The sequence below is a fragment of the Microcaecilia unicolor genome, chromosome 3 (assembly GCF_901765095.1).
Source record: "Microcaecilia unicolor chromosome 3, aMicUni1.1, whole genome shotgun sequence".
Classification (NCBI taxonomy): Eukaryota; Metazoa; Chordata; class Amphibia; order Gymnophiona; family Siphonopidae; genus Microcaecilia; species Microcaecilia unicolor.
The window spans coordinates 66,477,160-66,491,705 of NC_044033.1; the positions used below are offsets into that span (position 1 = coordinate 66,477,160).

General features: G+C 44.3%; 1 protein-coding gene across 1 annotated transcript in view; it reads right to left on the reverse strand.

Annotated features, from left to right (window-relative positions):
* RRP15 (ribosomal RNA processing 15 homolog) overlaps positions 1–14,546 on the reverse strand; it is a 61,497-nt gene that overhangs the window by 28,372 nt on the left and 18,579 nt on the right. The window contains exons 3-4 of the mRNA XM_030194645.1: positions 11,251–11,348; positions 10,186–10,387 (exon numbers count right to left, since the gene is read on the reverse strand). Of these exons, the coding sequence (XP_030050505.1) occupies positions 10,186–10,387; positions 11,251–11,348 (300 nt within the window). The remainder of the gene's footprint in view (positions 1–10,185; positions 10,388–11,250; positions 11,349–14,546) is intronic.

The window sequence follows — 14,546 nt, forward strand, 5'->3', positions numbered from 1 at the left end:
GGCCGCTGACAGCTGTTCCAGGTTCGCTTCCGCCCACTGGCATAGATTCATGGCCTCCTTGGCTAGAGGGGCGCTCTTGGCGGTTGACATAGGCCACAGCCGTGGCATTGTCCGACAGGACCCGTACTGGCTTCAACGCCAGTACCGGGATGAACTCCAAAAGCACCAACCGAATGGCTCTGAGTTCCAGGAGGTTGATAGATCACTTTGCCTCTGCAGGAGACCAGAGCCCCTGCGCTGTCCTTCCCAAGCAGTGGGCTCCCCAGCCCGACAAAGAGGCGTCCGTCGTGACAACAATCCACTCCGGGGTCACCAGAGGCATTCCTGCAGACAACTTGTCTGTCTGCGTCCACCAGCTTAGCGCCTTGCGCACTACTGGGTCCAAGGGAAGGCGCACAGCATAATCCTCCGACATCAGAGTCCAGCGCTGCAGCAGAGAGTGTTGTAGTGGTCTCATATGAGCCCTGGCCCAGGGCACTACTTCCATCGTGGCCGTCATAGAGCCCAACAGCTGCACATAGTCCCAAGCCCGAAGAGGAGAGGCTAGTAGGAACTGGTCCACCTGCGCCTGAAGCTTGACAATCCGATTGTCTGGCAGGAACACTCTGCCCACTTGGGTGTCGAATCGAACTCCCAGATACTCCAGGGACTGAGTTGGGTGCAGCTGACTTTTCTCCCAGTTGATGATCCACCCCAGGGAGCTCAAAAGAGCAACCACCCGGTTCACAGCTTTGCCGCACTCTGCATAAGAGGGGGCTCGGATCAACCAGTCGTCCAGATAAGGATGGACTTGTACTCCTTCCTTCCTCAGGAAGGCCGCGATGACCACCATTACTTTGGAGAAGGTCCGCGGAGCAGTAGCCAACCCGAACGGGAGGGCTCTGAACTGGAAGTGTCGGCCCAGGACTGCAAAACGCAGAAAGCGTTCATGAGGAGGCCAGATGGGAATATGCAAGTACGCTTCCTTGATGTCCAAGGATGCCAGGTACTCCCCTGCCTTCACTGCCGCTATAACAGAGCGGAGAGTCTCCATGCGAAAGTGCCGAACTTTCAAGGCCCGATTGACCCCTTTGAGGTCGAGGATAGGCCGTACAGAACCTCCTTTCTTTGGTACCACAAAGTAAATGGAGTAACGCCCCTTGCCAAGCTGATTTTCTGGCACCGGAACGACCGCACCCAGGCGGATCAGATTGTCCAAGGTCTGCTGCACTGCCACAGCTTTGACCGGAGACTTGCAGGGAGAGAGTACAAACCCGTCTCTTAAGGGTCGGCAGAACTCTAGCTTGTAGCCGTCTCTGATGACTTCCAGCACCCAAGCGTCTGAAGTTATTGTGGTCCACTCGCCCAGAAACGAGGACAGCCGTCCTCCAATCTGCACTGGGGCGTGGACCAAGGCCCCGTCATTGGGTACGAGACCCTGGGGGAGGACCGGAGGGAGCACCTCCAGGACGGCGGTCCTCTGCGAAAGGAATGCTGCTTGGGGGAGAAGTTCCTCTTGAAGGAAGAGGGGGCAGAGGAGCCCGACCTGCCCGGCGGTACCGACGGGCTTCCTGAAACCGTCCTCTGGAGGTACCGGGGCGAGTACTAGCCCGAGCCCTGACCTCTGGTAACTTCTTGCCCTTAGACGTGCCGAGATCGGTCACGATTTTGTCCAGCTCGACCCCAAAGAGCAGCTTGCCTTTAAAAGGCAATCTAGCCAGGCGGGATTTAGAGGCGTGGTCAGCAGACCAATGCTTCAGCCAAAGCCACCGCCGCGCAGAGATTGTCTGAGCCATGCCTTTAGCTGAGGCCCTCAAGACATCATACAGCAAGTCTGCCAAATAGGCTAAGCCCGATTCCAGGGCCGGCCAATCAGCCCTCAAGGAATGATCCGAGGGGGAAGCCCGCTGCACCATAGTCAGGCACGCCCTGGCCACATAGGAGCCGCAAACTGAGGCCTGCAAACTTAAAGCAGCCGCCTCAAAGGACGACCTTAAGGCCGCCTCCAATCTTCTGTCTTGGGCGTCCTTTAGGGCCGTGCCACCTTCCACCGGCATTTTCTTAGTCACCGCAGTGATTAAAGAATCCACGGTAGGCCACAGATAGGCCTCACGTTCACTTTCAGGCAAAGGATAGAGGCGGGACATAGCCCTAGCCACTTTAAGGCTCGCTTCCGGGACATCCCATTGAGCCGAAATTAAGGTGTGCATGGCATCATGCACGTGGAAGGTTCTAGGCGGGCGCTTCGTCCCCAGCATAATGGCAGAGCCAACAGGGGCTGAGGGAGAGACGTCCTCCGGAGAGGAAATCTTCAAAATGCCCATGGCCTGCACTAACAGGTTGGGCAAATCCTCTGAGCTAAAGAGCCGCGCTGCAGAGGGGTCATCCGCTCCATCCGAGCGGGGATCCGTCTCCTCCAAGGAATCCGCAAAGGACCGTTGGGAGAACTCAGATACGCTGCCCTCATCTACATCGGAGGAGACAAAGTCCTCCAAGGCCTGGGAATCAACCCGAGGGCGTTTACCTCCGGGGGCCTCAACCTCTTTACCAGACGAGGGAGCAGGGGCAGCGTTTTGCATAAGGAAGGCCTGATGCAGCAGCAAAACAAACTCTGGGGAGAAACCCCCCAGACTGTGCACTTCCGCTGCCTGGGCTACAGCCCTAGACGCACCCTCAACCGGCGCTCGCAAGAGCGGGGGAGAGACATGCTGCGCATCCAAGATGGCGTCCGGCGCGACACTCCGCGAAGGAGCCGCGCGGGAAGAACGGCGCTTAACTTTAGCCGCTTTTGTGCCGTCGCCCAAATTAAGGGCGTTCATGGCATTAATGTCTCCTACCTCAAGGGCGGCCCAAGAAGAAGCCGTCCGAGCCGCGTGGCCAGCCAAGATGGCGGAGGCGAGCAGCGGGGGATGGGCATTTATGGCGGGAAAAAACGCCATACCGGAGGAAGGACCGGGACACTCATCGGTCACGAAACTGTCACCCAACAAGGGCGAATCAGGCTTTAAGACCCCCGCATCACCTCTAGAAGCGCCCAAGCGATCCGGGGAGCGACTCTTTGCGCCCTCGCCCTCCGACGCCATATGCCACGTGGAGATCAATCAGGGAACCCCATGCCCGCTATAAAAAGGTAAAAATTACCTGCTTTCCGCTCCGAGCTGTAACGACCTGGTGTCCCAGTGAGTAGCTGCAATAAACGTTTAAATAAACGTCGAAATAAACGCCTTTAAGGACGTTCAAAAATTTTTTTTTTTTTTTTAACGGAGCCAGCGGGAGGGGGGAGAAAAGGAGGGACCTGGCGCCACCAGGTTTGCACTTGCTCAAGAAGAGCCCTCAACCCCAGGCACTCAACAAAACCTAAAAATTAGGCTTGGAGGCCTAGCCAGAGCTGCTGCTGTGTGTGACCACCACCTGCTGAGATAGAGAACATACTGAGGAGTTTCCGGCAGCACATGACCACATATAGGGAGGCAAAAGTTTGCTCTCTATCTCCACCTGCTGGTAGATGGACACAACCCACCAGTCTATGGATTGATCAGCATGATGATATGGAATGAGCACTGTAAGAAGTCTAACTTTCTATCCTTAGGAGGGAATTTTCAAAACTTTTGTGAAACATGCATTATATATGGAAATAGTAAAATGGCTCTTACAAAAACCGGGCTTGAGCATACACAAGTGAAAAAAAAAAAAAAAAACAGCCAACTGCAAGTAGCACCTACTTTTATGTCATCTACCCTCCCAGAGGGCCCAATTAGTAAACAGGGTAGTTAATGTACGTATGTATTTTATAAAACACTAGTAACAAAGGCCCGTTTCAAATTGCAATGAAACGGGCGCTAGCAAGGCTCCCCTCCGTCCCTTTGTGTCTCTGGACCCCTACAGCCTCCTTGCGAATGTGCTGTGACCCTGGCCCTTTTGGCACGCCCCCCAGCATCCGTGACCGTTCCCTTCCCCCCGATGTGTCTGTTGCCAGTGCACCCCCTTCCACCCCCACCGATGTCGTCGCTGCCGGCGCTCCCCCCTCTCCGAAGGCCCCCTCCCCACCCCACTGACCTGCTGAAACAGAAGATTTCAGCGTCATGTGAATGCCCCTGCAGTAGGAACCGATAGAGTAACGTGTGCTCCGCCCTCGACGTCATCGCGTTTTGACGCGAGGGCGGAGCAGAGCTACAGTGCAATACAACGTTGGAGCTGAGAATGTGCTCCGCCCTCAACGTCATAACGTTTGACGTGAGGGCGGGGCCCACAGACTGTGATTTTGTGAGGCTTCAGAGCTTCGAACTTACGAACCTGGATCAGTGACGTCAGTGCAAATAGAACGTTGAGGGTGAGTTTTATATATATAGATTATTACACATATACCTTCTGATCGTATAAACTTGCGTGCACAATTTCATGCATAACACTGGATATCGTAGGGGGTTAATTGTTGGCACTAATTTGCAGTTATGAACGTTAACTGCTCTTGGTCGGTACTGTACAAATTGAGCACAAAAAATCCATAGTGAACAACTGCAAGAGAGGCATGATCTGCGAGGAGCATGGGGACGCCGCGAATTGGGTTTCTGCCAGGTACTTGTGACCTGGCTTGGCCACTGTTTGGAAAATAGGATACTGGGCTAGATGGACCATTGGTCTGACCCAGTATGGCTACTCTTATGTTCTTAGCACTATCCATGCGGGTTATAGAATACCAGCAACTGCTGTGGTGCACAGCCAAAGCGGTATTGCAGGGCGAGATTATAGCCTATACTGAAGCTAGACGTAAAAATGTAGCAACAAGCATACAACATTTAGAATGGGCATTACAAAAGGCAAAGCATAAATCCCTTGATCGCCCATCGCGTACTGCGAAGGAAACTTATCTAGCACTTCAGACAGCTTTGAATACTCTGCCTCCACCCCTGGCCCACCCCTAACGTAGCCAGTTGGAGGATGGCTGGTTAGTGGTGATAATTCTGTAGCACTAACTGGTTAAGTGCCGCTGAGTATCAGCTACCAGTTTGCACAGTGGTGTTTAATCAGGCTGGAGCCTCTCCTGCTTGGCTAAACCATTTTGAATAATCGACCCCTAGGTTTTTACTTCCATTCAAAGTGATCGAGGGATTGAGTTCCAAAGTAGGAGCACAGCGCAGAAAAAAGTGCTATGGAGAGTGAGTGCAATAAAATATTAACTGTGTGGTTTAGTTAACGTTTTACTTCTTTATATGAGCTTCAATAAAGGAAATCCATTTTAAAAACAGATTTCTAAAAATTGCTAAGCAAAGAAAGGAAAATATAAGCCTCTTTGTCTCTAATTGCCTTCCTAGGACAGACTGAAGGTCCATCAGACCCAGCATCCTGCTTACAACAGTGGCCAATCCATGTTACAAGTACCTGGCAAAATCCTAAAACAGTACAATACATTTTATGCTGCCTGTTGTAGAAATATAACAAAATATTTAAACACACATGAATACAAGTGTATTGCTTCTTCAGCTTATTGAGAGTGGAGTAGTCTCATATGTAACACACGATAGAGGTTATTTGATTTTTCACCCACTGACTGGGTGTATTATCTGTGTGTATTGTCTAATCATTGACTGAACCTCCACCACCCTTTGCTAATCTTATATATGAAGATATATTTCTATTTATCAATATGCTATCATCTAATTTTATACAGCACTTAGCTTGAACAAGTTGGTGCTCTTAAAACCCCGACGTACACTGGTATTGGAATATTTCCATATCAGTCCTAGAGTGATGAGTAGGCACCAAGTTTAACATTTTTTTTTTTTTTTTTTTTTTTTTTTCAATGTTTTTCAATTTTCTCCATTTCCTAATATATAGAAAAATCTTTTGATATGTTAAAACTTTTGCCACAAACAAATGGTTAATCAAGGAGTGCTTGCTCGAGACATACAAGATGAATATCAACAGTGGCAGTTTTCTATACTAGTCTTAGACAGGGCTTTTATTTAGTTAGAAGACTGTGTTAAGGACTTTTATTTTGAAGCTAGCTTCACAACCAGCTGGCATGGCTGAGCACTAACAAAAAGACGCCGTGGCCATTTTTGAGAGAGACAGAGTAATGCTGCAGTTGCACTTGAGACTGTTACTTGGTAAGCTAACAGCAATTTTATTTAGAATACAAGTAATTATACAACTAATATGCCTTTTAGAACTATTTTGTAAGTAACTTTGTGCTGCATCTTGTTTTTGGTTTTAGAACTGGTGACTCCCCCTTGAAAAAGTAGCCACGAAACGGGGACCTGTCGGGGTTTTAAGAGCACCAACTTGTTCAAGCTAAGTGCTGTATAAAATTAGATGATAGCATATTGATAAATAGAAATATATCTTCATATATAAGATTAGCAAAGGGTGGTGGAGGTTCAGTCAATGATTAGACAATACACACAGATAATACACCCAGTCAGTGGGTGAAAAATCAAATAACCTCTATCGTGTGTTACATATGAGACTACTCCACTCTCAATAAGCTGAAGAAGCAATACACTTGTATTCATGTGTGTTTAAATATTTTGTTATATTTTGATGCTCGACAGAGCATAGGCACAATTGTTTGTTGTAGAAATAAGCAGTGGATTTTCCCCAAGTCCATCTAAATAATGGCTTATGGACTTTTCTTTTAGGAACTTATCCAATCCTTTTTAAACCCCACTAAGTTAACTGCTTTTACAATTACAACATTACACGTTGAGTGAAGAAATATTTTCTCTGGTTTTAAATTTTCTACTTTGTAGCTTCATTGTGTGTCCCCTAGTCCTAATATTTTTGGAAAAAGTAAACAAGCATTTCACGTCTGCCTGTTCCACTCCACTCATTATTTTATAGACCTTTATCATTATCTCCCCTGAGCAGTCTTTCTCTAAACTGTTGAGCCCTAACCGCTTTAGCTTTTCCTCATAGGGAAGTCATCCCATCCCTTTTATCATTTTCGTTGCCCTTCTCTGCATCTTTTCTAAATCCACTATATCTTTTTTGAGATGCAGTGACCAGAATTGAACACAGTTTTTGAGATGCGAGCGCACCATGGAGCGATAAAAAGGCATTATAAAAGGTCCAAATTTTTGTTTTCCAATCCTTTCCTAATAATACCTAAAATTCTATTTGCTTTCTTAGCCGCCGCTGCGCACTGAACAGAGGGTTTCAACGTATAATCAACGATGACACCTAGATCACTTTCCTGGTTGGTGACTTCTAATGTGGAACCTTGCATCACGTAGCTATAGTTCGGGTTCCTCTTTCCCACATACATCACTTTGCACTTGCTCACATTAAACGTAATTTCTCAGACTTGTAAGGTCCTCTTGTAATTTTTCACAATCCTCTTGCGATTTAACAACTTTGAATGTTGCATCATCAGCAAATTTAATTACCTCACTAGTTACTCCCCTCTCTAGGTCATTTATAAATATGTTAAAAAGCAGTGGTCCCAGCACAGACCCCTGGGGAACCCCACTAACTACCTTTCTCCATTGAGAATACTAACCATTTAACCCTACTCTCTGTTTTCTATCTTTTAACCAGTTTTTAATCCACAATAGAACACTACCTCCTATCCCGACTCTCCGATTTCTTCTGGAGTCTTTCATGAAGTACTGTTGGTACAATCTTCAATTCCATGAAATCAAGCATTTTAGTGAACCGTATATCAAAATTAAATTTTTAGATTATCCATCCACTGCACCACCATTAACTTTTCAACCAATAGGTAAAATATTATGTCTAGCACAGATTTTAATTCTAATCACCAAACAACTTCAAAAAGAAACAATGGAAGAAAATTTGTGCTTTTTTTTTTTTTTTTTTAATTCTTTCAACCTCAACACATTGTTGGAAAGAAATTATACATAATGGGTCAAAAATATCTGTCCACCCATCCGGGCACAAAATAACTCTCCAAAATAGGACCAATTTTGGAATGGAAGAAAATGGGCCAAATCAGAGAGGGGTTTTATAGAACTAAAGCCAGCCAAAAGTGGCCCAATGCACTTCTATGAAAGAAGTAGTTCTAGATTAAGTAGCATAGAAACTTTGATAGAATGAAACAAAGGAGGTTGTTCCTTTCAAACTGTCTCTCCTCTCTTCTGTCCTCTGCTCTCCCGGGTAGACACACAAAAAGAAGACAGATACATACATATAAAGAAGGGCAAGTTCTGTATGCATTCTCCATCATCCCTGTCCCCTCTTGCCATACCCCAATCCCCATTTGGCTGACTTAATGATTCAGATGTGTTTTTATTTTGTTGCAAATTCTATTGTGAAACCTACTGACTGAACTATATTCCCTTATTAACAGTTGCTATATACAGTGACATCTAGTGACTGAACTGTATATATATATATATATATATATTTTTTTTTTAAACTATTATATTTACTGCCAGCTAGTGGTGGTAAAAGCACAGCTGCAAGTGTTGCCTTGTAACAGAATAAGGCCCAGTGTGTCACTATAAGGGTTATGCTCCTAAACAGATTATGCTCTTAATTTAAGAGCGTAAATTATGCTCATAAATTAGGAATATAAACCTTATAGAATAAGACCCATATTGGTTAAATGGTAAAATCCATTCTTTGAACTCTAATGACATCTAATGATTAAATACATTAATAAACTTCGTTTTGCTTTATTACTCTTTACAGAGTGGCTGGAAAGAATTCCATGAACCATACACCACATACTTTTTCCCCTATTTTTTTAAATTGCCCTACCAATTATCTTTATCAGTCTTTTAAAAACTCTACAAAATTGCTTCATATATTTTAAAATGATTTTAATAATTTTATGCCAATAAATCTAGGAATTTTAAAAGATCATGAGGACAGCAGCAAGGCAAGCAAATTTTGCTTTTGTGTTTTGAGTTTTAAAAAATAAGAACATCGACCCACATATTTTGAAATTGGGAGGTGTCCGGTATATTTTTTATGAACCTAATCTTGAGTGACTGCGGATCACTCTTGTCCATGCCAGCTCCAATCTCAAAATGGTTGAAGCACTATCGTGATACTGACATTGGAAGTCACGGCAACCATTTTGACTGCAGAAACAGCACGGACAAGAGCAACTGAAGACTACTCCGGTCCAGACGAGCCACTAGACCACCATGATGGTAAGGCAGCGGTGGTGACCTAAGGGTGGATCCAGGAAGAAGTGGCGACTCTCTCAGTTGGGGTGGGGGGGGGGGGGGGGCAGACGATCCAAGCCATGGGACATAAGCACAAAAAGTTTTGGTTTCAATCAAAAATGCACTTGTATTTTTGGCCAAAATCAAAACAAAGGCCAAATGCAGATTTCAGGCCAATTTCGGCACCAAAGCTGAAACAAATCAAAATTCAGTTGGTCTCTAAAATGGGTTTCCAGGACAACTACAAGAAACATTCATCAGCTATCTCTCAATGGTGCCTCACAGGTCCTACCGGCCAGCCACCCAACCCCTAACCCTTCCATTCTTATAAAAATGCAAGGCAGTCCTACTTTAAAGGTTCAAAAGTCAGCAATTTGACTAAGGCACAACACGAGTGCTTTGAAGATGATGCATCAAAGCACCAGGTACTGCAGGCTACCCAGGTCTGCTTCCACTATCACAGAGGCAGAGAAGACTGGAAAGGATACTACCAATTCCCTAAGCAGAGCTCTGCAGATGAAAGCAAAGACCCCTCCATCTACAAAGTTTTGGATCAAACTCCTCTAATGGGTATTTTGGGGAAAGAGAGCCCCAAAACACAAATGGCCTTTGCTTCTACCCTTCATGACTGAAACAAAAACAAACAAAACTACACCCGCCACTTGGCAAGGTAGGCTTCAGCTGACGACTGTCCCCTTGGCAGGTACTGCTTTCTGTTCTCTTCATTCAGTCTGTCAGACTGTCAGTTCACAGCCAACCAATACGATCAAATATCCATACAACTTCTTCTCTTCCCCCTCCACACACAAAGTTTTGCTTTACCTGACAAACTATTTTCTATTAGTTCTTATTCTATGGAGAGTCCAAGTCAAAACTCTAGACTTCTGTAGAGCAAGCAGTACAATGGAGACTTTATCCAGTTCCCAAAAATCTAGCACTGCCTGATAACTTACGGAGGCCAAGCTGGCACTCAGTGTGCCTTGTCCAGCCTTCACTATATGAAATCATCAGCTAACGATTCTAACTGTGGGCTTCAGAGCTAAGAGCACTGCTGGTTATGGGGTTGTCATACCTTTTTAGATTTTGAAAGTTTTTCTATTGCATTCTTCTCAGTCTTCTTTCCTTCCTGCCCTCTCAAAACGCTGATGAAGTCTCTCTTGGTGACAGATGACATGAGTTTGGCACGCCTCCTCTCCGAAGTGCCTGCTTCCTTGACTTTCTCATCCATATTGCTTTGGTGCTTACGCACAGCATTAAATAACTGCACAACCCCTCTACAGGAAGAGAAAAATAAAAAATGTTGGGTAAAGACCAGGGGAGATGAAAAGTTATGTATGAAAAAGAAGACGGAGGAGAATGAGAAAGGAGTGTTCTTGGGGAGACAGGCATCAGCCTTATGACAGGGTGCTGACAAAGGAGATGGCAAGGCAGGAATGAAAGTCTGGGGAGGATAAGGGAGAGAAGGAAGGGATTTAGGATGGTGTTTTGAGTTTGAATGTGAAAGCGTGGAGGATCAGCTGTTAAGTTCTGACACTGCAAAATGTTATTTATTTTACTTGTTGCATTTGTATCCCACAATTTCCCACCTATTTGCAGGCTTAATGTGGCTTACATAGTACCGTTGTGGCGAGCGCCAATGCCGGTATGACAAATACAGAGTGGTAGTTGTTTTAAACATGAGTTACAGAATGAATTAAGTGGTTAAAAGGAGAAATTAAGTGTCCTAGTTTAGTAGAAGTTTTGTTGTGTTGCGTGTTTTGGGTATTTAAGTGGGGAAAGGTATTTATGAGGGGGAAGGTGAGGAAAAGTGATCCTGGAAAGAAGAACTAAAACAGTGTTCAAAGGGTAAGGTGAGGGAGGATATACTAGAAAATGTTGAACGTTGAATATGATGGTACTGCACTGCTAGCGCTATGAAGGAACAACTAGGCACTGGCTTGTCTATGTTTTTTGTTGGAAACTAAAGACTTAATAAAACAAAAACACCGTGTACCCTTACTAGAAACATGCATGATTTAAGTTATTTGGCTCTCACCACTCATTTCTTTGCAACCTATGAATTCAGCTGGTATCCCAGCATACACATAAATTGTCATATTTTTATTCTTCAAAACTAAATTTATCAAACCACCTCTACCTTGTGGCAATCCTCTGAAGATTTCGCTCTGATTCTTTGTCTCTGACAACATCTGGCTTCACCCTGGACATCAGCTCCCACTGCCGCTTTTTATCGAGCTAAAACAGTAGGATATGTAAAAGAGATATTAATGATTTGAAAAGTTTATAACACTTAAAATTTGTTAAAAAAGCAAACATTAAAATTCATCTATAAAACATATGTTGCTGATAGTGATTAAACCCCGTTTACCAAGCTGTGCTAGCTGCTGCCACATGGCAATTCCAACACAGCCTGGCATTAGCACATGGCACACGCTAGCATGGCTTAGTAAACATTTGATTGCTTTTCCTCATCACAAATGTCACTGTAACAGACTTTGCCTTAACAGTGAAGTCATCCATAGTTGTTTAGGGTGAAAGATGACCACAGCTCCATCAAGCGAACCTTCTGATCGGTCACACCTCTCTACCTCCAACCCCACTTTCTCCCTGTGCTAATGCTGAAGAACATAAGCATTGCCATACTGAGTCAGACCTAAGGTCCATCAAGCCCAGCATCCAGTTTCCAACAGTGGACAATCCAGATCACAAGTACCTAGCAAGATCCCAAAAAAGAAAAAAAAAATGATGCTGCTTATTCCAGGAATAAGCAGTGGATTTTCCCAAATCCATCTTAATAATGGCTTATGGACTTCTCCTTTAGGAACTTGTCCAAACATTTTTTAAACCCTCCCAGCAACATCAGATGCCATCACCTCATTAACCCTACTTGCCAACAGTGAACACTCATAACTTGAACAGATGCAAGCTCTGTCTTATATTTGTGTAAGGTGTTACGTACATCTAAAAGCACTATAGAAATGATAAACAATAGTAGTAGTAGTGGTATGCCAAGATCTTTAACAGTGTTGGTATGATAAAAGAGGGGTCATTTTGATATAAAAATGTGGGGCTTTCTATTCATCGACATGTACTTTGGTATGTGACAAATCTGAAGAAAAATGCTTTATGGTACCCAGTTATACTATTTTTATATTGATATTTTTATTAAATAATGTTATGTTATTTTAATATAATTAAGGCTTCTGATTCTAAGGGCCCTTTTTACTAAGCCACGCTAGAGGCGCATTAACATGCGCTCTGTAGATGCCCATAATATTCCTATGGGTGTCTACAAAGTGAACACTAATTTTTAGCACACGCTAAAAACGCTAGTGCACCTTAGTAAACAGGGCCCTAAGTTTTAACCGATAAAAACACCAATTAACCCCCCTCAGTTTCCATGCAAATGTTCAATTATGTTGCAGGGTATTCAATATGCATTTTATGACCCTACTCAATTAGAGAAATTCTTTTCTGATCATTCTAAGCAATAGGACTCTGGATATTTTTGAAAGGCTAATCTACTATAGAACACCTTTGTTGTGACAAGGGTTATGTCTCTTCTTGATTACTGTTTGTATTTTTATCTCTTGGTTTATTTCTTCGTTCTCTCTGTGATGTGGGCTAGATATTAATATTTAATTATGTGTTTACTTTGATACGTGCCTCTATTGAGGCTAATTTCTGTTTTTGATTGTTGTATTATGCAATATATACAATAAAATTAAATAAATAAATAAAAACAACAATCCTCCTGCAAAAAAATAAAGTAAGTGTTCACTGGATACAAAGCGGGGAAAAAAAAAACACACACTTCCACTCCTCCCCCTGCCTGTCTTGGATCCTCTATTCTGTTTCTGTGCCTTTTCCAAACTGACAACACGTCGGCTGCGCAAAGTTGATTCATTGGAGAAAATACCCAGCAATGGCATGTGTGCTGCATCAACACTGATTTTTGATACTAAAAATCTATGGCCAGTCAGTACGTTTCAGCAGCAATACTAAATACATAGGTTTTATATACCATCAAAACAAAATGGCTCATTCATATCGAGGATAAAGTTTAAACTGGCCTGTTTGATTGTTAACTCTCCAATACTACTACTACTTAACATTTCTAGAGCGCTACTAGGGTTACGCAGCGCTGTATAGATTAACATAAACTGACATAAAGGACAGTCCCTGCTCCAAGGAGCTTACAATCTAAAGGGCGAAACGTCAAGTAGGGGCAGTCAAGGTTTCCTGAATAGAGGTATGATGGTTAGGTGCCGAAGGCGACATTGAAGAGGTGGGTTTTGAGCAAGGCTTTGAAGATGGGCAGGGAGGGGCCTAGCGTATGGGCTCAGGGAGATTATTCCAGGCATGGGGTGAGGCGAGGCAGAAAGGGCGGAGCCTGGAGTTGGCGGTGGTGGAAAAGGGCCGTTTAATTTATTATTTGGGTTTCCATCTGCTTTTTTGCTCAGCAAAGAACAGTGCAAATCTTTTTTACTACTACTACTTATCATTTCTAAAGCGCTACTAGACGTACGCAGCACTGTACACTTGAACACGGGAGTAACATTTTGTATTATAGATTTCCTTTAAAACAAATTTAACCTCTAATTCTATATAGTGCACTAGAAGCCTGGTGCCAGTTAGGTGCCTAACTGTCACACTACAATGGAACGGGGATGGGATTTGATATACTGCCTTTCTGTGGTTACAATATAAGCGGTTTACATATTATGTACAGGTACTTATTTTGTACCTGGAGCAGTGGAGGGTTAGGTATCTTACAAGGAGCGACAGTGGGAATCGAGCCTAGTTCCCCTGGTTCTCAGGCCATTGCACTTCCATTAGGCTACTTCTCCACAATGGCAGTTACGCACTAAAACAGTAGTGAAACAGCAGCTACACATAAATAGGCGCTTTTCTGTAACTTGGTGCCTAACTGCTCTAGCGTGTAACTGCAAGGGGGAAGGGGTATGAACGTTCCTACCATTCCAGCGTTTGCTTTATAAAATCATGTCAGTTGTGTGCGCTTATGGAGCCTCACTTAGGCACACACGTTTACGCCTGCTGTTGACGTAGTGTAAAACATTCACACCTAAATTTAGATGCGTCAGTGTCAGCTCGTTCTAAGGCAGTGCTTCTCAGCCCAGTCCTGGAGGCACACCTAGTCCCATCGGGGTTTTCAGGATATTCACACTGAATAAACAGGAGAGAGATTTGCATGCGCTGCCTCCTTTGTAAATCTATCTCTTGCAAATTCATTGTGAATATCCTGAAAACCTGATGGGTCAGGGTGTGTCTCGAGGACCGAGTTCAGAAGCACTGCTTTAAGGGATTGGGCATGCAAATTTCCGTTACAGAGTACTAGCTTAGTGTTTAGATTTTTGGCACTAACTTCTTTCTTTCTAGAATTGCCCCCCCCCCCCCCCCCCCCCCCCCCTC